At 48.3% G+C, this 21,559-nt stretch overlaps 3 protein-coding genes across 4 annotated transcripts; 1 reads left to right on the top strand and 2 right to left on the bottom strand.

Moving 5' to 3' along the window:
- Positions 1-5: 5 nt before the first annotated feature.
- ILF2 (interleukin enhancer binding factor 2) lies at positions 6-8,397 on the top strand. The gene is made up of 15 exons (XM_026723846.2): positions 6-156; positions 1,494-1,553; positions 1,756-1,798; positions 1,943-2,047; positions 2,186-2,263; positions 2,823-2,925; positions 3,015-3,080; positions 3,703-3,819; positions 4,013-4,091; positions 4,702-4,789; positions 5,321-5,382; positions 6,150-6,264; positions 7,072-7,162; positions 7,311-7,485; positions 8,158-8,397. The coding sequence occupies exons 1-14, from the start codon at positions 152-154 to the stop codon at positions 7,469-7,471; spliced, it is 1,173 nt and encodes a 390-aa protein (XP_026579631.1). The 5' UTR covers positions 6-151; the 3' UTR covers positions 7,472-7,485; positions 8,158-8,397.
- A 457-nt stretch (positions 8,398-8,854) lies between these two features.
- Positions 8,855-11,034, bottom strand: SNAPIN (SNAP associated protein). Its single transcript, XM_026723850.2, has 4 exons — positions 10,870-11,034; positions 10,502-10,548; positions 10,297-10,415; positions 8,855-9,339 (listed from the first exon to the last, which is right to left on the bottom strand). The coding sequence occupies exons 1-4, from the start codon at positions 10,992-10,994 to the stop codon at positions 9,235-9,237; spliced, it is 396 nt and encodes a 131-aa protein (XP_026579635.1). The 5' UTR covers positions 10,995-11,034; the 3' UTR covers positions 8,855-9,234.
- Positions 11,035-13,171: 2,137 nt separating this feature from the next.
- CHTOP (chromatin target of PRMT1) lies at positions 13,172-21,089 on the bottom strand. 2 transcript variants are annotated; one of them, XM_026723842.2, is made up of 6 exons: positions 20,776-21,089; positions 19,318-19,398; positions 17,495-17,645; positions 15,994-16,174; positions 14,876-15,013; positions 13,172-14,209 (listed from the first exon to the last, which is right to left on the bottom strand). In XM_026723842.2, the coding sequence occupies exons 2-6, from the start codon at positions 19,380-19,382 to the stop codon at positions 14,007-14,009; spliced, it is 738 nt and encodes a 245-aa protein (XP_026579627.1). In that variant the 5' UTR covers positions 19,383-19,398; positions 20,776-21,089; the 3' UTR covers positions 13,172-14,006. The 2 variants fall into 2 exon arrangements, with proteins under 2 accessions (XP_026579627.1, XP_026579628.1); XM_026723843.2 differs by having other exon boundaries at positions 15,994-16,171; positions 20,776-21,075.
- Between the last annotated feature and the right edge of the window lie 470 nt (positions 21,090-21,559).

The raw sequence follows: 21,559 nt of genomic DNA, 5'->3' as shown, positions 1-21,559 counted from the left end.
GGCTTGTTGCGAAGTGCGTGAAGAAGAGCGGCGGGTTCCCGGAGCAAGGCCGGGTGGCTTCTTTTCTCTCAGATTCCTCGCTCGATTTGCTCTTCTTTTTTTTCCCCCGCCTCAGCCGGAGTGGAGACGGTTCTTCCTCTACGGGAGAGACATGAGGTGAGGCCGGGAGGAGGAGAAAAAAAACAAACCTTCCTCAGCGGGGAAAGAAAAAAAAAAGCACGTGAAAGGACTACAATTCCCATCGTTCCCCCCCGGTAGCTTTCGGCTGGGGAGACGTGGTCCCAGTTGCCTGGGCTAGCGGCGCCTTGACTACAACTCCCATCGTCCCCGACAGAGAGCCTGGAAGGGAGTTGTAGTCCCGGTTGATGGGGAGAGGAGTAGAAAAGTGGAGCCTCCCAAAACAGCAGCAGTCTATCTGCTTGGAGGGGCCGTTTGGATGCCCTGAGGAGGGTGGGGGCCCTTGTTCAGAATAATAATAATATTAGATAATGGTAATAATGATAGTAATGTTAATGATGGTGATAATTTTTCGTTAATATGATAGATTAATTATTATTGATTAATATAGTGATAGATTAATAATTGACTATAAGCAGCCACTGCATACCGGACCAGATTATCAAGAGTGATAATAGTAATGAGACAAAAACGATGATGATACTTTATAATTGTGATTATAGCAATTCTGGATCTCTAAAATAATTAGCTATCATGAATAGTGATAACAAAACAATAATGATAGTAATAATGCTTGTAATGATGATTCTAAATTTAATTATATTTTTTTTATATTTTTATTCATTTTATTTTGTAATTTTATAATTTTGAATTTCCAAAATGATCATCTATCAATCATTAAGGGTGATAATGACAAAATGATAATACTTATGACGGTTATAATTCTGGATTCCCCAAATGATTATCATTAATAGTGGTAACCAATAATATCAATGATTATAATATTTATGATTATAATTCTGGGTTCCCAATATGATAATCTCAATAGTGATAAGAAAATGATAATATAATGTATGATCATTCTGACTTTCCAAAATGATCATCCGTCATTAAGGGTGATAATGACAAAATGATAATACTTATGATGTTATAATCCTAGATTCCCAAAAGGATTATCATTCATCAGTGGGTGGGAGGAAAGAGAAGGAGACGTGGTCTTTTGGGGTCCTGGTAGCTGGGAAGCTTAGATGGAACCTTCCCAGCGTTTCCCAGTGGGTAGGTGGGAGCCCAAAAGGGGGGGGGGTTGTTGAAAGGCAGTTGGGAGAGTTAGCCATTTAGGAAAAATTTTTTAAAAAATTATAGAATTAAAATAAAAAGACATTTAGCCAAGCTGTGCCATCTGGAGACCCACTCGGTGGGCTACAAAATCCCTCTTGCAAGTATTCCAAGTTCTCTCCCACACCCAGCAATGCTTCCCCTTTCTTCACTAATGTCCTTCTCTCCCCTCCCCCCCTTTCCTCCTGTGTTTCTTTCAGGGGCGACCGAGGCCGTGGACGCGGCGGACGCTTTGGGTCCCGGGGAGGCCCTGGCAGCGGGTAAATCATAGGGTTTGATGGGGATGGGAGAGCCTACACCCAGAGCAGCAAAGCCAAGGGACGGAGAGGACTCTGCGTGCTTTCTCACTCGTGGCCTTCTGTAGAGAGAGGAGCGGGCTCTGAACCTCCCATTAAACTGCGGCAGAAGATCTTAAATTCTTTTTTTGTTCCCCTCCCCGTCTCTCCTTTCCCCCGTTTCCAGGTTCCGACCTTTCGTACCTCACATCCCCTTCGATTTCTACGTGGTAAGTGCTGCCTCCAAGATGGTTTTGGAAAACTTTTTTTAAAAAAACGATCGAACTGGGCCTTCTAAAATAAAGGCAGGAGGTGGGAATGGGGGTCCCCAACCCAACCGCCCCCCTCCTAAAGGAGATCCTTTCTGCCTTCAGTGCGAGATGGCCTTCCCCCGGGTAAAGCCGGCGCCGGATGAAACCGCTTTCAGTGAAGCCTTGCTGAAGAGGAACCAGGATCTTGCACCGTCGTCCGCTGAACAGGTGAAAAACTTGACCTTAAAACTCTTTTAATTTCCCTGTTTTGGACAGGCAGAGAGAGGGGGGGAGGGAGAATTAAGCCCTTTAATGCTCATTTGTGGTTTTTTTTTCCTTTCTCCCTCCAAACCTCTTCCAAATTAGGCCTCCATTCTTTCACTGGTCACCAAGATCAACAACGTGATCGACAACTTGATTGTGGCACCAGGAACGTTTGAAGTGGTGAGGCTCCTTCTCCCTTAAGGAGGGCTGTGGAGGATGGGTGAGGGAACTCGTGTGTGTGTGTGTGTGTTTACCAAGCCAGCGTAACAAACCAGCATTCAGGCAGCCAAGGGTTCGTTAAAAAGTAGTTCTGGAAGTGAGATTCTTGCTTTGCGTCCCAGGGTGTCACTTCAACTGTGATGACATTTACACCGTAGCCATGTTTAATAAAATAACAGAACAACAGTGCTGGAAGGGACTTCCAGAGGTCTTCTAGTCCAAGCCCCGTCAGGCAAGAAAACTACGTTTGATTCATCACAACTTATTCTTTGACCGCTTGCAAACCGAACCAGTTGTGGTTGCTGCAAACTCATAGTAATAATAATAATAAACTCAATAACCTGGTTCCTATGTGATGTCGGCTTCCTTTAGCCTTGATTGACAGTGTGCATTTCCCTGACTTTTTTTCCAACAAGCCCCCCAAATAAAACGACACCCCTTTTGCCTGCCCGAAAATCCTAATTTTTTTTCTCCCGCATATTTTTTTTTTGTCTTCCATTCTCTTTCTTCTCCTTCCCAGCAAATCGAAGAAGTCCGCCAGGTGGGCTCCTACAAAAAGGGCACCATGATGACTGGCCACAATGTGGCAGATCTGGTGGTGATCCTCAAAATCTTGCCCACGTGTAGGTACTCGGGGTCGGGCAGGGAGGGAGGGAGGCGGGATTCCGGGAAGGTCCCCGTGTCCTGTGTCCAACTCTGCCTTCTCCTGCAGTGGAAGCTGTTGCTGCTTTGGGAAACAAGGTGGTGGAGAGTCTCCGGGCCCAAGACCCTGCGGAAGGTAAGCAATTCGGATCCCTCCGACTTTCCCCAAGAGAGATCTCCTCTTCCCCGTCACCCTTGATCCTGCTTTTCCCCCCACCCCTCTGGGTGTATCATCCGACGAAACACGTCCATAGCCAAGAGTCGTCAATCATGCTCTCCAATTGTGGCAGAAGCTTCAGTCATCGATTCAGTCTTCGAAGAAAATATGAATGGAATGGACTTTCGATTCCACACTGCTGCCTGCTCTTTGAAATTTCCCCCCGCTTCTTTCCGTTGTCAACTATAATACCAAATATTTTACGAGTTGACATCTGATTTATGACACCCCCCAGGAGGGAGAGGGGAAAACAGGGTTGCAGGGGACCGTAAATTACGTGTTGGCTTCATATGGCTCGATGCAGGCATGTGTTACTTCTAATAAATCTTTTGGATTCTTTTGAAGCTGGGCTCGAGGCTCATAGGGCAGTCACCCGGAACCCTGGCATACTGAATGCCATGTAGAACGCGGAAGGATGCGCGATTGTGTTTTATTTTTTATAGTTACAATGTACCCTGAAGATGGCATTTCGTTTCATTGTCCGGGGTGCAAGGCCAATGAAAAGCCAACTTAAAACTTCTTCCTCTCCTTGGCCTTTCAGTGCTGACCATGCTCACCAACGAGACGGGCTTCGAGATCAGCTCGGCTGACGCCACGGTGAAAATCCTCATCACCACCGTGCCCCCCAACCTTCGCAAGCTGGACCCCGAACTGCACCGTAAGGACAGCGGGCCGCTTCCTCCCCTTGGGAAGGAAGAGGCGGGTCAGGCTTAGGACGGAGTACGGGGGCGGGGGGGGGAGAATCGCACGCGCAGTTGGCAAGCTTGGAAAATCAAAGTTCCTGGCCTGCTCTGGGGAGGTTTCAAAGCGAAGAAGCCAAGTGAATAATCGAATATTTCTCCCTCCCCCAGTGGATATTAAAGTGCTGCAGAGCGCCCTGGCCGCCATCAGGCACGCCCGCTGGTTTGAAGAAAACGCCTCGCAGTCCACGTGAGTTTTATTTTTTCCTGTTTTGGTTTGGGGTGGGGGGGGGGTTTGGGGGGTGGGGGGTGGAATCAGGGAGCTATTTTCTGTCTTTGTAAAAAGAAGCCGTTGTTCTTTTACCCTGCCGTTCTCAACTTCTCTTTAAACCTAGTTTTGACAGCCGCCTTTTTTAAGCTGTTTTCAAAGGGGGCTGTCAACTCATCAAACATTCCTAGGCCTGTTTTAGTAGCCGCCATAAAAAGGAGAGGAAAGCGGAAGTAACATTCCAACTCTTCTCTTGAAAAGGTTGTAACTAAACTACCGGGAGCTTTCGCCCGTGAATATATTTCATTGGAGAATCTGATCGATGACACACCCAGGAGGAGGGAGAGGGGAACGGGGTCACAGGGGACTGTAAATTATGCACCCCAGAGTCGGCTTCATCCAGTATGTCGCCTTTAATAAATCCTTGGAAGTTTTTTTTGAAGTTGGGCTCAAGGATCCTAATTCAATTAGGGCGATCTCTGGAATCCCGACAGCGGGGGCGTTTGCTGAGGTGTGGGGCTAAGCGACCCTCAACTCCCCGGCCCCAAAGTCTTGCATCAAGAGAGGACACCCTTTTTTTCTCTCCTTGCAGGGTGAAAGTTTTGATCCGCCTCTTAAAGGACCTCAGGATGCGCTTCCCGGGCTTTGAGCCTCTCACGCCATGGATCCTGGACTTGCTCGTAGGTGTCAGAACCAGCGGGGGAGGCCTTAAAGAGAACTTTTAAATTCCCAACTTAGATTAGCTAGTTACTGTCGAGAGCTAGCTTTCAGCCTTCCCTCGCCTCCTTTGCGCGGTCTAGAACCCAAACTTGAACCCGCGTCTCGCTTTGACATTCAAAAAGCTTGAGAACAGCAGAATTCTCGGGAGTCAAAAAGAACCCAGCCCAAATAATTTAATTTTTGGCCCTTTGTTTTGTTTTCCGGAGAGCCGCTCCTGGATTTGAAGTCCTTGCGAAGAACGTCAGCCGTTTGGTCACTTTCCTGGTTTTAGCTATAAATATTTGCCCCTCAATGAGAATCGCGGCCACCGTCCCCATCAGGCGAAACGTGGGCTTTGTGAGGATGGAAATCCCATTGGCCTCCCGGAGATTTCCGGTCGGCAACTTCTCCCGCGATGGATTTCGGCTCCCAGGCAGAGCGAAGTGGAAAACCAAACCTTTCCTCTTCCTGAGTCCAAAGTCTTTTTTTTTTTTTACCCCTCTTAATTCCAGGGACACTATGCTGTGATGAACAACCCAATTCGACAACCACTGGCCCTCAACGTAGCTTACAGGTAACAGCTGCAAGGTACCTTCCCAAGAGTTGGAAAATAAATGAATCTGTGTGTTTGTGTGTGTGTATGTATGTATGTATGTGTATGTATGTATGTATATATATATATGTATATGTATATGTATATATGTGTATATGTATATGTATATATGTGTATATGTGTATATGTATATGTATGTATATGTATGTTTGTATGTATGTATGTATATGTATATATATGTATGTATGTTTGTATGTATGTTATGTTTTCACAGGTGTTTGTATGGTATTTAGGTTTCTTTGGGTATTTTCCCACGTCTTAATAGTTGTGCTTTTAAAATTATAGCAACGTTTCGGCAGAATCTCACCTGCCGTCTTGGGTTTTTTCTTTTCTGTGTGTGTCAGACTTTGGCAGCCGTTTCTGTTTGAATTTGGTGCTGGCTTTGTGCTTTATTTGAATGTTTTTTTTTTCTTCATCCTGATTGATATACATAATACATACATACATACATACACATATACGTATATATAAAAATAAGACATGGTCTTATTTGCGGAGAAACACGATACCCATATCTGTGTGTGTGTTGTACCAGTTGAAGAATTGTCTTTGCTACCCAAACCAGCAGCCCGTTGCTTATCTCTCTCCTTATCTGTCTATCCTATCTACCCATCTATCAATCTAGTTATCCATCCTCCATCTCTCTCTCTCTCTCTTTCTGGGGATTAAAAACAGCAACACTTTGAGTAGCCACGGAGAAACTTTTTGTCTTTCCTCCCCCTTCCCAGGCGCTGCCTTCAGATCCTGGCGGCGGGATTGTTCCTTCCCGGTTCGGTCGGCATCACTGATCCATGTGAGAGTGGAAATTTCAGAGTCCACACTGTTATGACCCTGGAGCAGCAGGTTAGCGTCCTCTCTGGTCCCCTGCCTTAAATTTGGTCGCCCTAAAAAGCTGGTCTGAGCCCAGTCAGTTGTCCTGCCCGGATGTCCCAGTTAGATAATCAGCCTCATCGCGTGATCATATGGCCGCACATTTTAAAATATGGGGGGTTTTATGTGTCATTTGAAGCATTTGGCCAAGTGGTTATATAGTCACAGATTTTAAATGTATGGGGTTTTTTGTGTGTGTGTGTGTCATTTACAGCTTTGTTAGAAATTATTTATTTGGCCCAGTGGGGTTAGACAACACAAGGGATTTCTCAGCCTGGATGTCCCCTTAAATACATCCTCGCTGTGCGATTGCAGTTGCAGGTCTTAAAAGCTGCGTCATTCACTAGAGTTTTGTTGCAGATTTTCAGTTTGCTTTATTGTCACTGCACCTCGTGCAACGAAATCGAACGCCGTCTTCAGTGCACACCATGACCACGAAAATAAAACACAAACGTAACATCCTTCACATTCCAGTCAATTGAATTGACAACCCCTGATATTGCTATTAAGATTGCACTATGCAGTAAAAATTCGAAAGAGCTACTGTCCTGGGATAGAAGCTGTTTAAAAAATAATTTTAATTCACCATTTTAAAAAATTGTGGCGTCAGAAACTCTCGTTTATAAGCCTGGCTTAAGCTTTTCCGTACAGCTTGTTCAATGTAAGGGGAAGAGAGGCAGCCCTGGGTGGCAAAAGCCGTGAGGACTGTGAAAGGTGGGCTTAAATGCCCAGTCTGAAGCCCCCTCCTCAGGACAGCCTCCATCTCTCCCTCCCTCTTAGGACATGGTCTGCTACACAGCACAGACCCTCGTCCGCATTCTCTCCCATGGAGGCTACCGCAAGATCCTCGGACAGGAAGGAGACGCCAACTGTAAGTGGGGAAGTGTTTGAGGGGACCCGGCAGAGGGAGGTAGGGAGGTGCTGCTGCACACGCACACACACACACCCCAGAAACGGGCGTGGAGGGGTGGGCTGGCGCGCCCCTCCTCCTGGACCACGGACTTCCCTCGCTTCTGCAGATCTCGCCACGGAAATGTCCACCTGGGAAGGCGTGATCGTGACCCCGTCGGAGAAGGCTTACGAGAAGCCGCCGGAAAAGAAGGAAGGGGAAGAGGAAGAAGAGAACCAGGAAGAGCCGGCCGCTGGCGAGGAGGAGGAAAACATGGAAACTCAGGAGTGAATTGGGGCCCTCAGGTAACTTTTGAGCCCCATTGCTGCTCCGTTCTCCCTCCGTGGGCGGGAAAAGGGGTCTGCCCAACAGCCTCAGGTGGAAGACCAGCCAGGTTAAGGACAAGGGAGCAACATGGCTTACGGGGGGAGGAAAGGGCCCTGATCTCCTTCATGCGCTGCAGCTGGGAAGACTGTTTAAGAGGGCAAACTGCCCATCGCAGAGTTGCTGGAAGCAAAGCATGTTTTCTTCTTGTCAGTGTTCGCTTCCTCCCAATTGTGGTGGCAGTCGGCAATTAATCATCTTTGCCGTAGTAATTCCGTCAGTGTGGTGGGTGTTGGGTTTTTTTTTTTTTTAAATTTTATTTCGAATTAACTTTACTTTGGGTGCGCGCTGCATTTACTCCCTTCCGTAAACTGTTTTCTTTTTAAGAGTTTGATATCCAAGCTGAGGATAATTGGAACATTGGGGCCAAGTTGGAGGCATGAAAGGGACTTTCTTCTGTTTTTTGTGACTTGGGTTATTTTTGTGTCATGTCCCCCGGGGGCAGTCATCCCACGGGGCCCCCATCACACCGGGCTCCTTCGTGAAAAAATTGGCAGCCCTGACTGGGACTTGGCATCCTCCCCAAAGAAGGAATTATTAATAATAATAATAATAATAATAATAATAATAATAATGTGTTTCTGCCTTTTCAGGGGAGTTTTTCTGCCATGCCTGAAACGAGATTGGATGAGCCAGCGATCGAGTTCTGTTCGCTTCTTCTTTTTCTTCTTCAATGTCTTTGTTTTTATAACTCTTTTACCATTAAAATGGGGTGTTCCTTATTAAAAAAAAAAAAAAAGCTGGTGTTTCGTACGAAAGCTTTGTGATTCTTCGTCGCTTTGTCGAACCCAAGGTGGCCTCCGCATTATGGTTGACCAAAAATAAAACAAAAATACACATCACCAGGATCACAGGTGATCCAGTCTTTTTAAATAGTCCTTTTTCACTCCAGGAAAAGGGAGGGAAAAAATTACATTACATTCTAGGCTAAACTTCCCGTGATTTGGGTTATTTTATTTTTTTCCTGAATTTCTCCAAGTCAGCCATCGATTCTGCCTTCTCGAAGCTGCGACGTTTTTCGTTGGAAACTGCATCGCCTCCTGTGCTTTTCCAGTGGATTCACACACAAACACACACACACGCCGAAAGCAAGCTGCAAATTTATTTAACTAGCATAGTTGGAAAGAAAATTAAATCCTGGTTTAGCCCACAGAGGAGATTCTTTAACTGCTCCTTGGTTTAAAAGAAAACTTGGCCCCACTCTTTCTCTGGATATTTTCCTTTTTTTACCCCAAATATATACACACACACACACACACACACACCCAAAATCAGCCTGCAAGACAAGAGTTCATTTTTCACTGAAACTTTTATTTTCCCCAGAAGTTTGGGCGGGTGGGGAAATCATAGGTCCAACTTTTAGGTTATTATTTGTTATTATTCCACTCCTGTTAAGCGGGGAGTCCTTCCTTCCGCTCTACAAGTATAATTAATTCTCTCTCTATATATATATAACACTGTGCAACTCAAACATATTTCTACTCTTCCTCTCCGCTGCGAGTTGCAAAAAATAGCCCAGCGAAATTCTCTCTGCACTGCATTTCCCCCAAACCCCATATTTTGGGGGGGGGTCACTTTCCACATTCGTTCAGCAGTTTGTGGGTGCCTGTAAAAACGGCAGCAAGCTCGGGTATATTTTATTTTTGCCTTCAGGACCCCCCCCCTCCTCCTCACTTGCTGGGAGAGCTATGGGGGTAGTTGCTACTCGCATCCAGGAAGGCCTTCCTCCGGGCGGTCTCCTTACCCACGCTGTGGTTCAGCCTTCTCAGGCGTTCCTGTGGAGGAAAACAGGCGGCATTGTTAATTTGTGATTGATTTTACTCACTCGGTGCCCGTGTGCTTCGCTACGAAACCACGTGGCGGGGCTTAGTTTTCGGGGAGGAAAACAAAGGGGGAAAAAAATTCTGCCTCTTGCCTTACCAGCATCCATTGGCATTCAGCTGGCTAGCAGTCCTGTTCAGTGTGTGAGAGTGGAGGGCTGTTTGGAAACTGAAACGGTATTTGCTACGCGAGCAAGGAGACAGCAAGGAGCCTGGGCGTGGCTTGGCTCAACTGTACTAAAGCTGCTTGGTGCTCTGAAAGGGAAACTCCTCTGCTTTTTTTTTTGTATTTGGAAGAGATTTCTTTCCAGGTGGGGAGGGGGAATAGAACTCCTTAGCATCAGAGCATGTTTAATAATAATAATAATAATAATAATAATAATAATAATATAGGAAATACTCTAAATGCTCTGAGGGTCGTTTGGAAAAATCCTTTCTTAGTGAGCCCCTAGATTTTGTGGGTGGTATATTTTGCTTTTATATAGATACATAGATGGAAGATAAAATTTTGTAATATATATATATATATGACCAATATATATATGACCAATTACATCATATATATATATATATATATATATATGATGTAATTGGTCATTCAGTGGTCCTAATGCAGCCTGCTTGTGACTTTTGAAGTTCCTTCCTTTTGAAGTTCCTTCACATCACAGAGGACTAGGAACTTCTTGGCTTTTCACACCATTACAAAGCCCTCCGCTAAGCTGCTAGTCCTTTACAAGGAAGAGAAAGAAACGAAAGTGGCGTTGCTCAACTTCTTCATTTGGCAGCTGCAAAACATCCACAAAGCACTGGGGGGGAACTGCTGCCTCTATAAACCTGGTGGGGGTCTTTTTTGGGGTGGGGGGTATCTCTGCCAGACTCCAATCCCCATCGTCCCCTGCCCCGTCAAGGCACCTGGGCGTTCTGCAGGATGTTGTTCACCAGGACGACCCTCCGCCGGGCGTTGAGCAACTTCTTGACGTAGGGATCCAAATCCAGGGCAACTTTCTGGTCCTCATTGATCCGGCAGAGCTCTGGGAGGGAAGGAGGGGGAAATGGTGGTGGTGGTGGTGGGGGCTTCGAGGAGGGGGGTGGGGTGGGGCAAGGTGGGCAGACTTACCTGCCGCCAGGCTGTCGATGTGCTCCCGCAGCTCCACCTGGCTCTCCCTGTCGGAGAGAGGAAAGACGGCCTGAATTGGGTCTGGGGGGCCTTTTAACCCAACCCCCAAAGCTGCTGCACCTGACGGATTTCATCCCCCACCTGCCTGGCTCTGAATGCAAAAGCCCACCCTGGCCTTAGAAACGGGGAAGCTGCACCGGACAGACACCTGCCTGCCTGCCTGCCTCTGAGCGCCTCCCTCTTTACCTGGCGGTGTGTCCAGGTAAAGGAAAGCTGCACCTGACGGATTTCAGCCCTTTCCTACCTGCCTGGCTTGGAATGCAAAAAAAAACGGGGAAGCTGCACCGGACGGACACCCGCCCGCTTACCGGACGGCGTGGACGTGGCTGTCCAGCTGCCCCACGGCCGGCCGCAGGAACTCCAGCAGCCCCTCGGCGAAGACGTCCCGGTCTACCGGCCCCGCCGGGCTGGAAAGCCCCGCCGTAGCCGCCATGACTGCGAATGTCTGCCGGAAGGATCTGCGCCTGCGCAACAGCCCGATGGGATGGGTGGGGTGGAGCGCGCCGGCGCAAGAGCCCCACCGGAAGAGGAGGTGGCTCCTGCCGAAAGGCAAGCTGGGAATTGGAGTCTTTCCGGGTGTGTGTGAATGGGGTGTCAGATTCCCTTCCCCAGGGTGCTTTGATCTAACGACTCCTGCAAATATAGAATTATTTTCCTTGCAGGCTCCAAGGGCGCCTTGCGGAGGGCAGAACAGCAGAGTTGGAAGGGGCCTTGTAGGTCATCTAGTCCAACCCCATTCCCCCCACAAAAAGGAGACCCTACCCCATTTTCTGGCCAGGTGTAGGCAGTCCAGTCTCTTCCTTCTTGAAAGCTTCCAGGGACGGAGCTCCCCCGACTTCTGAAGGCCAGAAGCTTTATTGGAAAAACCCCAATAAAACTTTAATCGAAAGCCTTCCTAGATTTATTTTACAAATAAATCTTAATCCGTTCATTTGCAAGATTGTTAGTTTATCAAACTCTGTAAGCGGATAAAGCAAAACCAGTCAAGTATTCCATTCTATTCCCGTTAAAGCCGGGCAGCTTCCGATCCAAAGCCAACACTTATTTTCCTTTTCTGTTAGAAAACCCAGAGCGCAAACTTGAATAATCCTCTATTAAATGGATCCCACCTCCCCCTTAATGTGCCTCCATCTGTGAATTGAGTCTAGCAGGGTGCATAGATTCACACACACACACACTCCGTATACACCATTTTTTGATTGTAAGCTACCGGTGGCTCAACAGGCAGCCGATAAATTCTTATCAATTAAATCAAATCCAGCCCAGCACCAAGAATGAAGTGTGGGCTGAGTTGAGCCCCTTCTGACCCCCAATCCCAAGGGCTGGTTCCCCGCCCCACATCCTGGGTCTGTTGATTTTTGCACAAAAGGACCACCTGGCTGGTGTGCCACACAAACCCCGATTTGGGCTTCAGGTCGCAATAACACAAGAGAACATGTGTGTGTGTTGTATTTCCAAAATTTAGCACGGAAGATGCTGGCAAGGACGGCCAAAGGCAACAAGCCACACTAGGGCACCAAGGCCAATCCTGAGCTGGTCCCCCTCGAATTTTTTAAGTTCAAACTTTTGAGCACGATTTGAGAACTTTGTGACAAGAGCTGGGTTTTGTTTTGAGTTGAACCAGCTCCCTACCCTCATTTCAGTACGAAACGATGTGGTTGGGCTTAGTTTTTAAGAGAGGAAAATAAGGGGGAGGAAATTCTGCCTCTGCCTACCAGCATCCATGGGTATTCATCTGGCTAGCTTACGGAGTGTTGAGGGCTGTTTGGAAACTGAAACAGTATTTTCTGTGTGAGCAAGGAGGAGACAGCGAGGAGCCTGGGCGAGGCTTAGCTCAACTGTTCTGGACTAAAGCTGGTTGGTGCTCTGAAACTAAAACTCCTCTGCTTGTTTTTTGCCTTTGGAAGAGATTTCTTTCCAGGTGGGGTGGGGGAGTAGAACTCCTTAGCATCAGAGCGTAATAATAATAATAATAATAATAATAATAATAATAATAATAAATAGTAATAGTAATAATATAGGAAATTCTTTAAATGCTCTGAGTGTCCTTTCGAAAAATCCTTTCCTAGTGAGCCCCTAAAAGCCAAGAGGAATCTACGGGACAAATTTAAAGTTTGTAGGCTTTGTGGTTCTGGAGACTTTGGGATGAGGCATTAAGTGGAATTTCAGTGAGATAGATAGATAGATAGATGTGATAGATGGAAAGAGATAGTGTGACACAGAGAGATGACAGATAGATATGATAGAAGGACTGTGACAGAGAGAAAATAGAATAGAATAGAATAGAATAGAATAGAATAGAATAGAATAGATAGATAGATAGATAGATAGATAGATAGATAGATAGATAGATAGATAGATAATAGACATGTTTATTTAGCTGCCTATGGAAGCTGAGATATATGGGACATTTAGGGAACTACATAGGAGATTTAAAAGGAAAACCCGGGGAGGAATATCTCGGCAGACGGTGGCCAGCACCCCCAGCAGCACCCTGGATTCATCATTTGGAGAAGTCCTTGGCAATGGGCAACTTTTCTTTTGTGTGTGTGTCGGGGGGTGGGGTGGGGGGAGAAAGGAACAAAAACACACAACACAACACAAAGCGCACACAGTCCACGTTTTCATTTCCCTGAAATTGTTCCTTACAGAAAACCAGGATGTTGCATGAGGCTGTTTCGGAACGGAGTCCACAAAACTGCGGTTAGCGAGAGGGGGGGGGTGGGGGGGGGAAAGGATGGGGGTGGGGAGAAGAGGAAGAGCAACCGTCTCCTTGGCAACCCAAACCCATCAAATGTCCTCCTCCTCCCCCCCCCCCACAAATAAAATAAAACCCACATTAGTTTCCTCGCCATTACAAACCACCAAAACAAACAAATCAAAAATCAAACCCCACCTCTCGGCTTCTTCTGGGGCCGTTTGGGTTCAAGAAAGTCAAATTTTGGGGGGGCTCATTTTTATTTATTTCATTTCGGGGGGTGGGGGGGGAGGAAGGAGGATCCTGGACTGGGCTGGAGACCCCAACACGGCCTGTCAAGACACAGGGAAGTGAGGGGAGGGGCTGGAATTCAGGCCCCTTCCTCCCCCTCCCAGGGCAAAGGAGGGCATTTGGGGGGGGGAGGAAAGGAGGGGGGGCAGAATTCCTGGGAGGGCTGCTTGGCTGACAGAAACGGGGACCGACGGGAGCTGCTCAGGCCCCCCGGACTCCTAGAAAGGGGTCTCTTCCCCACCCCCTTGTCCTCCCCCCGGGGACGCGTTCGCACAACCAGGAGGGCCGAAACACAAAAAGGGAAGAAAACAATTCTACATTTCCGGCCTGGCGGGAGGAGCGGGTGGGTGTTCATGGTCACTACGAGGGAGGGGACCAATCTATGCCCCCCACAACCCCAGTGCCTCCCCCCACCAACAAGCATATCTTCCCCCACCCCCTTTTCCTCCAGCAGTCTCAATCGTTGGTTTCCGGGTCTGTCTGAGCCATGTAAGCGTCCAGCTCGGCGTCTAGGTGTCCTTTCGTTTTCGACATGTAAGCATCCAGCTGGTTGTCCAACTGCTCCTTGGTCAGCGCCGGGCGAGTGATGCCTCTGCCTCGGCCTCGGCCTCTTCCACGGCCCCCAAAGCCGCCCCTGGCCCGGCCAGCCATGCCGCGACCTTCGGAGGGGGAAAAAAAGGCCAAAGGGGGATGGTTAGAGGGCTGCCAGGAAGTTGCGGGCGGGAGGGTGGAGAGAAAGCATTAGATACCCAACCCAGGATGGATAAAACCAGGTACTGTTTTTTTTTTCAATTTTAAAATCATATTTTTAAAATTTAAATTGGGATTTTTTTAAAAATTTTAAATCGGTTTCAAAATTTAAATCAGGTCTTTTAAAATGTAAATCGGACTTTTTTTTTTTAATCGAATTGATTTGAATAAAAATGCTTTTGGAGTAAAAAAAAAATATATCAAATCGACTTCAAGGTAGTTTTCTATCTAAGAGAACATCCGCAATGGAGTTTATTCAGCCATGAAACAGGGGCTTCGTGATGTCGCACGAGGCTGCGCATTCGGCAATATTGGGACGGCCGGCGAGTCAATTTCACCGCTCCACCGTTTGTGTGCCGACTATAAACGTTCAATTGATGGAGTCAAGGGTGGGTCAGAGGCAGAGCGGCTCTTTTAAAAATGGAGATTTTAAATCGAGTTGATTTTTATGAGTGATTTAAATCGACCTGATTTCAGTCAAACCCACTTTGACACCCCCCAGCCCCCCACCGATCCCTGAGACACAGCCCGCCCCCCACACACACACCTCCGTCCTTCAGGTTCATTCCACTCACCTCTGCCGCCGAGGCCGCCCCGTCCCATGGCTCCTCGGCCCAGGCCGCCCCTGCCAGGCCCCGCCCGGCCTCTCATGCCTCCTCTCCGCAGCCCCATCCTGGGGCCGAGTCCCCGGCCTCCCCGAAGCAAACTATGTCCTGTAAGGGAGGGAGGGAGGGGGAGAAGGGTCAAATACAGGAAAATCTCTTTGGGGGGGGATTAAAGCCCTGCCAGCACATTCAAACAGGCTCTACACTCTTCCTTCCCGCCCCCACCTCAGGCCTCCTCCCCAGGTCAAAGTTCACACCTTCCCCAGGACAAAAAAAAAAAAAAAGAGCCAAAGAAGCCCACCCCAGAATAAAAAAAAACCACACACACACAATTAAAAGGATTAATATTAATAAAATTAATAAAATTAAAAAGATTCTGTCCCAGAGAGGTGTGGTTTTATACCCAGCCTCCCTCCCTCCCCACGAATGGGACCAACTGGGCCCGGCTTAGGTGCCAAGCGGCCCGGCCAAGTCCAACCAGTGAGCTTCCCCTTCCTGCCCCGTCCACCATCAGGCCCTCAGGCTTGTTATGGACAGGGTAGTCCTCAACTTACGACCGTTTGACGGTGACAAAGACACTGAGAAAAGTGACTCGGGGGCCTGTGGTTTACGACTGCTTGCAGCAAGAGCCTCGGGGGTGCAGTGGTTAGAGTGCAGTATTACAAGCCCCTCCTACTGCAATCTGGCAGTTTGAATCCCACCAGGCTCAAGCTGGACTCGGCCTTCCGTCCTTCCCAGGTGGGTAAAATGAGGACCCCGATGGTTGGGGGGGAGGGCCTTCCGAGAAGCCAATCCGAGGGGAGAAGCCGCACAACTAAACAGCCGCACAATTCCCTTCCAAGCTCATTCCCTCTATCCCAATTCCCTCAACCACTGCCATGATGATGACTTGCTTGAAAAAAAAACCCTAACAACAAAAAAAGGGCTGGAAAATTAGCCACGTCTCGCTGAGCAACCCGCCCGGCTTACTTCTGGTCCCGATTGTGGTCGTAAGTCAAGGACTCTCCTTCAGATACCTTAAGGAGCAGCCCAGAAAACCCCCCAGCCAACGTTGCTTCTCGCTTGGAGCCCCCGCAGCACGCGCTCACCTCGCAGGGGGATTCCTCCGCGCAGCAGCCCCCGGGCTCCACGTCCCCCGCGCAGGGCTCCCCGGGCCAAGCCTCTCTGCCCCATCGGCAGCCCCCGTCCTCCGAAGGCCCCGCGAGCCAGGGCCGGCCGGCCTAAGCGTGCCTGGATGTTACTTTTCCCCAGACGTTGTTTCAGGCTCTTCTGGAAGAAGGGAGGGTTAGGAGGAGGGGAAAGGCGGCAGGGACAAGCAAGAGAGCGTGCAAATGGCACCACCTGGGTGGCAGCTACCTTACGTAACCTATCAGGCAGAAATTGTCATTATTAGCAGCATCACGGGTGGGGGAGAACAATATCACACGGCGGGGCTTTTGCCATCAGTGGGGGGGGGGAAAACCTTCCTTCAGGGGCTCTTCATCCAGTTTGAGGGCAAACCGATGGCCCCGAAGACACAAGCTTTGCAGGCAGGCAGGCAGGTCTTCAGAGCACCCCATCTGTCCATCCTCCAGGTCACAGTAAAGTGCTTTTCTTTTCTTTCCAAAAGGCAACTGGACCTTCCTTGGTGTTTGTTTGTTTTTGTTTTTCCTGTCTCTTTTGAATCCAATAAATCCTTCCATTCCTTACCAGTTCAGTTAGAACCGAAGCGAGTTTCTTGGATGAGAAGCGAAACGTTTCGCAAGGGGGGAAAAAAATAATAAAATAAAACCAGGAAGTCCAGATGCTTTTTGGGTGCCCTTTGGGACAGAGGATCCCGTCCCCAAAAGGAGAGGAAGAGAGGGAAAGAGATCTCAGCCCTAAGAATCATGAATGGCTTGGCTGGAGAAGGAAGATCCCTGGGGGTGGGAATCCACGTTAACCTTTCAAATTTGCCGACAGGGTGGAAAAGCATGAATGCCCCCGTCATGGAATTTGTGTCACTGCCACGTTACAAAACAAGCCCAGAGCCATGAAAACACAATATTCTCTCTCTCTCTCTCTTTAAAAAACAAAACAAAACAATTATCATCAAGCAAGGGAGATGACAATGAACCAAACGGTCCGAAATGCCACAGGGAAACAAAATCCCCAGCATTGTTTTGGGGATGGGATTCCACCTCTCTCTCTCTCTCTCTCTCTCTCTCTCTCTCTCTCGCTGGGCTCTTTTAATTTGATTTAATTCTCGTCCCGACAATTCTTATAGAATAGTGGCTCCTTTCGTTCATTTTACACCTTAATGGCTCCTAGTTCTTGCCGTGAATTTGCAACCGGCCAATATTTCCAAAGAAGGAAAACTGCGAATAATTTTGCTAATAATAGTTTTGGCTAATAATTCCCCCCCGATTATTTCTGAGAGGAGAGGGGAGGCGTGGCCTGAACTTAAGCCCCGCGGGATGTGACCGGGGTCGGTCAACGGGGGACCAGAGGTTTTGCCTTCCAAGCTTTCGGACTGGGAGGCTGGAGCCCATCCTTGGTTTCACCCTCCAGGCCCTCCCCCTCCCCTCCAGCTGCTTGAGGGGGGGGGGTCTCCTCCTCTACCGGCCTCACCTGCTTGAGCTTCAAGGCAGCCTGGACGGAAGGCCTGTTTTCCATCTGCTGGGCCAGCCTCCGGTTTCGGGCACTGGCCAATTGCTGCTGCTGCATTGTGGCGCGAATATTCACCGGGATCGGCTGTTTGTTCTTCAGCATGTTAGTAAAGCTTCAAGGTCGAACAAAACGGGGTGTGTTTAAGCAAAACGGTTTCATTACAGACCCATTTCAAGCGGCATTTTCACAGCCCTCTCAGAGCAGGATATTTGGGGGGGTGCACAGCTGCATCCCCACGGAAATTTTTTTTTTTTTAAATAAACGTAATAAGGTGGTTACACAAACTCAAGATCCCGTTTAAAGCATAATGGGAACTCTTTTTTTTTTTTTTTGGTTTTCCTCATTTTTTTCCACAGAGCGTGCAGGGGTGGGGGGGAAAGAGGACGACCGACACACACACATACACACACACACAAACATTCGAAAGGCGGGGATGGGAAAATCAGAGACAGAGAATGTCTGAATAAAATCAAGCGAAGGTGGGAAAGAGCAAAGCAGAAATGGCGGTGGAAAGATGGGGAGGAAGGCTGAGAGGGGTCTACGTAGACAAGGGAGGAAGGACTGGAGGGCGTTAAGAAAGGAACTGGAAGGTTCCTTGCCAAAGGCTACCAACCCCCTAGACTAGGAGAAATGAAGAGGTAAAAGAATGGCGAACTCTGCAAGCCCCCCCCCACCAACCTCCTCAAAGCCAACATCTCAGTGTGCCGAAACCGGCATTGGGAGAAGTATCCCGAAACCATAAACCTAGCTTACCCCTTTTTATCTTTCCAAATTGGTCGGGCACCATTGCTTTCCATGCAGCACGATTAAATAAAAAAAAAAAACACCAAGGCTTATTCATATTTATTATTCCCCCCGTTTGCTTCAGGATGTGAATAATAATAAAGCCTTCAAAGTCTAAATAATAAAAGTGCAGTGTCGGCATGTTAACTCCCAATAAATCCTTTGGATGTTTTGGAAGTTTGGCTCGAGACTCCGGATTTAATTGGGGATATGGCCGGAGCCCTGACACCACCCCTTCATACAGGTAAATATTACCTGTAGATTTTTTTTTTAAAAAAGAAGACTATTAAAAAAATCTACTACCTGTAGACTTTTAAAACGACTGAGTTACGATGGACGTTTAGGCCGACTAACCTAGGACTATAAATTTGAACACAGAAGGGGAACGGAAAGCAAAAGATTCAGCCAACATTCGGACATTTGAACTCACGAGAGACACGGAGGAGGAAGAGGAGGAGCGCAGAGGAGAGGAGGAAGCAGCAGGCGATGGAGCCAAGCACTTGCCTCTTACAAGGCCCCCAAGGAGCCTTCGGGCTGGTCAGAGCGGCCCGCTGCCTGCCTCTTACAGCACAGACCACACGAGGTCACGCGTGTCTGCCTCGGGCACAGCAGGAAGCCTCCCGCAGCTGCGGTGACATGCTACCACACCGCGGGCGTCATACCACACATCTCTAGAATATGAACACATGTGGAAGAAAAAAAAAAGGAGGGCGCGAAGTTTCCTCAGGACACACCCCACCAACGCGACCGGGTTTTGTGGTTTTTTTTTTTTTTTTGGTTGCCGGTTAGGCCGACACGTTTGCCCTTTCAACCTGGTGTACCACGGCGGGGCAACAGGGAGCTGCCCGCGTGGCTTTCGGGTGCCTCTGGGTAGATTTACAAGCATCGCAAAGACCGCTCCTGCTCTGGACACCAGACAGTGTACAAAACTAAAAAAAAAAAAGAAGAACGTAAAAAATAAAAAGATCTTATGAGCTGAAGGTGGCCGTTGGGTTCCTCACCGCTCGTTAAGAGACATCTTGCTGGTGCTCTTAAGCACGACTTTCGGCGCTGACTGTGCGGCCATCTCCGGTGCCCAGAACCTGCGCAAAAATAAGGAGAAGGATGTTACTCAAAGAGCCCGATTATTTACATTCCGCTTTTTGAAAAAATAATAATTCCAGGTGACGGACATATCCAAGACACCTTCTTCCTCCTATTTTCCTAACAACAACCCTGTGGTCCAGCCGAGAGGGAGGGATTGGCCCAAAGTTACCTAGATGCTTTCATGCCTGAGGTGGGACTAAAATTCACCGTCTCCTGGTGATTGGGCGCTTTCCTAGTGTCTACCCCAAACTGGCTCTATTTTTTATTTTAACATTCTTGATGATTGCTTCCAGAAACTGACCAGCTGCCCACCAGAAGAATAGAATAAACTTTATTGTTGCTTTGAATTAGTTGGCCTACATTAAAAATGAAATATTGCTGCATAACAGCTCTCAAAAGGTCACCACCTCCAATTTTACACTATATAAACATGGCAAGAAATGAAGATGAATCGGAATATGATGTAATTTGGAATAGATTTTACTGGGGGGGGACAGAAAGGAAGGGTTCAAGATTGAAAAGAATTGTTAAGAGGACACCTGCGATCATGAGACTTAAAGAACACTAAGTGTTGGAAGATGTAAATAAGGATGGATAAATGTGTGTGTATGTATGTATATATGTATAAATGTATGTAAGATCTATATTCTATTATATTTCACTAGAATTATGGCCAAAAGTTATGTCAAAAGGACTCCACTACAATGTTTTTAATTGTTTAATAAAAAAAAATTAAAAATGAAATATCGCTGTATAACAGCTCTCAAAAGGTCACCACCTCCAATTTTGCACTATATAAACATGGCAAGGGAAATAAATACGAAAGTATGTATATAGCCACTTACATGAATCCCCAGATCTGGAGCCAGCAGCCACAGAAGCTCCTCAGACCACTGTGCCCCACCCCCTCCACCAGCCTACCCTGCAGGGTTGTTTGTAGTACGGGAAATTTCAGGCAGCTTTGATGCAGAATCCAAAATGGGCTTTTAGAGGGGGGCCAACTGCTTGGGAGGGGGTTTTGGGAGGGGGTAAAAACCCCAAATTGGAGTATCCCCCACCCCAGTCTAAACACTCAGGTAAGGCCTCTCCCAGTCTGCCCCCCCCCGCCCAGAAGCAAAGCTGGACTACAACTCCCATCATCCCCAGGACAGGGGAGGCCTACAAGCCCCATAATACACAGATATCAACCCCCCCCGCCAATTAAGCACCAGGTGGGGAGGGGGGGAATGAGCGCCTGGGAGCAGCCCCGCCCCTCTCTACCGGAAGTGCCCGCCCCCACTTCCGGTAGGCCGCGTTTCAAGCCTGTCACGTGGGCCAACGGTCCCCGGAGAGCCCTCTCCGAATCCCAGCCGGCCACCCCGCGGGTCCCTCACCGTCGGGGTCGAGGCTCGCCCGGTTTGTTTTGTGACTCTGCCGGCGGCTGCGACGGGAGGCTCCGTTCAGGCCTCGCCCGGCCGGCCCCGTCGGATGCCCTGAACGCCAAGATGGTGGCGGTGGTGGTTCTCCCCTTCACTGTATCCGGCCCTCGGGAGCAGCACGACGCGCTCTCCGATGCTACTGCCGCTGCTGCTGCTCCGCCGCCGCCGGGGCTTCTCCGCGTCCCCGGCTCTCAAATCTCCCCTCAGAAAAAGCCCGGCAAAATGGCGCCGCCCAAGGCTTTTCTTTCTTCACAGTTCGCGCATGCGCCGGCGAGGGAAGGAAAAATCGGCCCCGCCCCCTTGAGGTGCGCAGGCGCAGAAGGAAGAAAAGCGAGCGCGAGAAAGGGGCGGGGCCCCAAGAACGGCGCCGCCAAGGGGCGGAGCTTCATCCGCGGAGTTCTCCCATTCATCACGCGGCTGGCAGGCCGCGAGGGGGCGGTGCTTGACAATGTGGGCGGGGCGCCACGTTTTTATGAATGGGAGATTATTATTTTTTTCCTACTCCCAAAAAAACCAACTTTTTAGGGGCCAGTGGTCCCAAGTATGGAAAAGGATGTAGGGTTCTTTTGCATTTTTATTTTTATATATTTTTTATTTTGTTCCCAGATTTTGTTCTATTGTGCTTTGTCAATTTATTTGATTCTTTTTGTTAGCTTTTATTATTTTTTATTTTAAACATGGTTCTTACATTGTGTAAGCCGCCTTGAGTCGCCATGGGCGAATAGGCGGCAATATATAA

This window comes from Pseudonaja textilis, chromosome 16, assembly GCF_049901715.1.
Source record: "Pseudonaja textilis isolate UNSWEBS1 chromosome 16, rPseTex1.2, whole genome shotgun sequence".
Classification (NCBI taxonomy): Eukaryota; Metazoa; Chordata; class Lepidosauria; order Squamata; family Elapidae; genus Pseudonaja; species Pseudonaja textilis.
Note: the sequence above shows the minus strand (reverse complement) of the source record. Positions and strands in the feature narration are given on the sequence as shown.

Excerpts from the sequence above, each read along its gene's own strand:
- ILF2 (XM_026723846.2), top strand. Across the intron at positions 5,383-6,149 it reads GCCCTCAACGTAGCTTACAG|GCGCTGCCTTCAGATCCTGG; the intron begins GTAACAGCTGCA and ends CCCCCTTCCCAG. Across the intron at positions 6,265-7,071 it reads TTATGACCCTGGAGCAGCAG|GACATGGTCTGCTACACAGC; the intron begins GTTAGCGTCCTC and ends CCTCCCTCTTAG.
- SNAPIN (XM_026723850.2), bottom strand. The coding sequence starts at position 10,994 with ATGGCGGCTACGGCGGGGCTTTCCAGCCCGGCGGGGCCGGTAGACCGG. Across the intron at positions 10,416-10,501 it reads CATCGACAGCCTGGCGGCAG|AGCTCTGCCGGATCAATGAG; the intron begins GTAAGTCTGCCC and ends CTTCCCTCCCAG. Across the intron at positions 9,340-10,296 it reads ACATCCTGCAGAACGCCCAG|GAACGCCTGAGAAGGCTGAA; the intron begins GTGCCTTGACGG and ends TTTCCTCCACAG.
- CHTOP (XM_026723842.2), bottom strand. The coding sequence starts at position 19,382 with ATGGCCGCACAGTCAGCGCCGAAAGTCGTGCTTAAGAGCACCAGCAAG. Across the intron at positions 16,175-17,494 it reads CTGCCTTGAAGCTCAAGCAG|AAGAGCCTGAAACAACGTCT; the intron begins GTGAGGCCGGTA and ends CCCTTCTTCCAG. Across the intron at positions 15,014-15,993 it reads CGGAGGAATCCCCCTGCGAG|GACATAGTTTGCTTCGGGGA; the intron begins GTGAGCGCGTGC and ends CCTCCCTTACAG.